This window comes from Helianthus annuus, chromosome 3, assembly GCF_002127325.2.
Source record: "Helianthus annuus cultivar XRQ/B chromosome 3, HanXRQr2.0-SUNRISE, whole genome shotgun sequence".
In the NCBI taxonomy this organism is placed as follows: Eukaryota; Viridiplantae; Streptophyta; class Magnoliopsida; order Asterales; family Asteraceae; genus Helianthus; species Helianthus annuus.
The window spans coordinates 102,012,092-102,013,129 of NC_035435.2; the positions used below are offsets into that span (position 1 = coordinate 102,012,092).

The following is a 1,038-nucleotide window of genomic DNA, read 5'->3' on the forward strand; positions in this document are numbered from 1 at the left end:
TTATCTTTTAAAATCTTTTCGTTTTCTAACATTTCTTTGCATTTATTTTTGAAAACTTCTTCGATTTTATTGAATTCAAGATCTCTTGTTCTGAATTTTTCGTCTTTTTCAGTTCAAGCACTGCATGGTTCCATGCATTTCTTGCACTGTTCAACAGTTTTTAAGATTTCAGAATCAGAATTTACCTCAGTGATTGGCACCTCGGCATTCTTTGCTGTTTCAGTCTGATCAGCATTTTCTTCTTTTCATCACCAGCATCATCTCCAACATCAGCATTCAACCTCTCTATCTTCACTTCTTCTTTTTCTTCTTTCTTCTTTCTTCTTTCTTCTTCATCTCATCAAACTGCTGTTCTTCGTTAACAGCTTTCTCAACCTTCTGTTCTTCAGTAACAGTTTCTTTCACAGCTTCAGAAATCTTCACATCTTCTTCTTTAACAGCTTCGATTTTAACCTTTTCAGCAACTTTCTTCAAATCGTTCACCATACACTCAACATTTTTCTTCATTCTTTCTTCATCTCTCTTCCTCAGACTTGATGTCATAGCATCTCTGATGATTTTATCCAGCCTTTTCTTGTAGGTTTTGTCTTTTTCAACACTTGAGTAATACTCGCCGGATAGAGGAATTACTAAAAGAACATCATCATGAACTATGTCACTCCTGTGGACAACAGGTTCACCATCTTTGTTGACATAACACTCTCGCTTCTTGTCTCGTCTTTTATTTCTTACAGCATTTTCATACTCTTCCTGCATTTTCTCCATTCTGCACCCAACAATGAATATCTCTATCGGTTTTCTCACTCAGAATTTCTTCTCGTGTTTTCTCCTTTATTTCATCCATGATTTTATTTCCTCGATATTCACACCTCGTAAATCACAAAACAAGACACAATCAAATAACAATGATTAGTTACAACTAAAATATCAAACACTTGGATCGGATGGGCCAAAAATAAACTTCGTTCGGATGAGTCTTTGTGATCCGAGCGGATGAACAGAAGCTGTTCGACCGGATGGGAATACTATCCGACCGGG

General features: G+C 36.4%; 1 protein-coding gene across 1 annotated transcript; it reads right to left on the reverse strand.

Annotated features, from left to right (window-relative positions):
* Positions 1 to 291: 291 nt before the first annotated feature.
* On the reverse strand, positions 292 to 765 carry LOC110932478. Its single transcript, XM_022175808.1, has one exon. The coding sequence runs from the start codon at positions 763 to 765 to the stop codon at positions 292 to 294; it is 474 nt and encodes a 157-aa protein (XP_022031500.1).
* Positions 766 to 1,038: the final 273 nt, after the last annotated feature.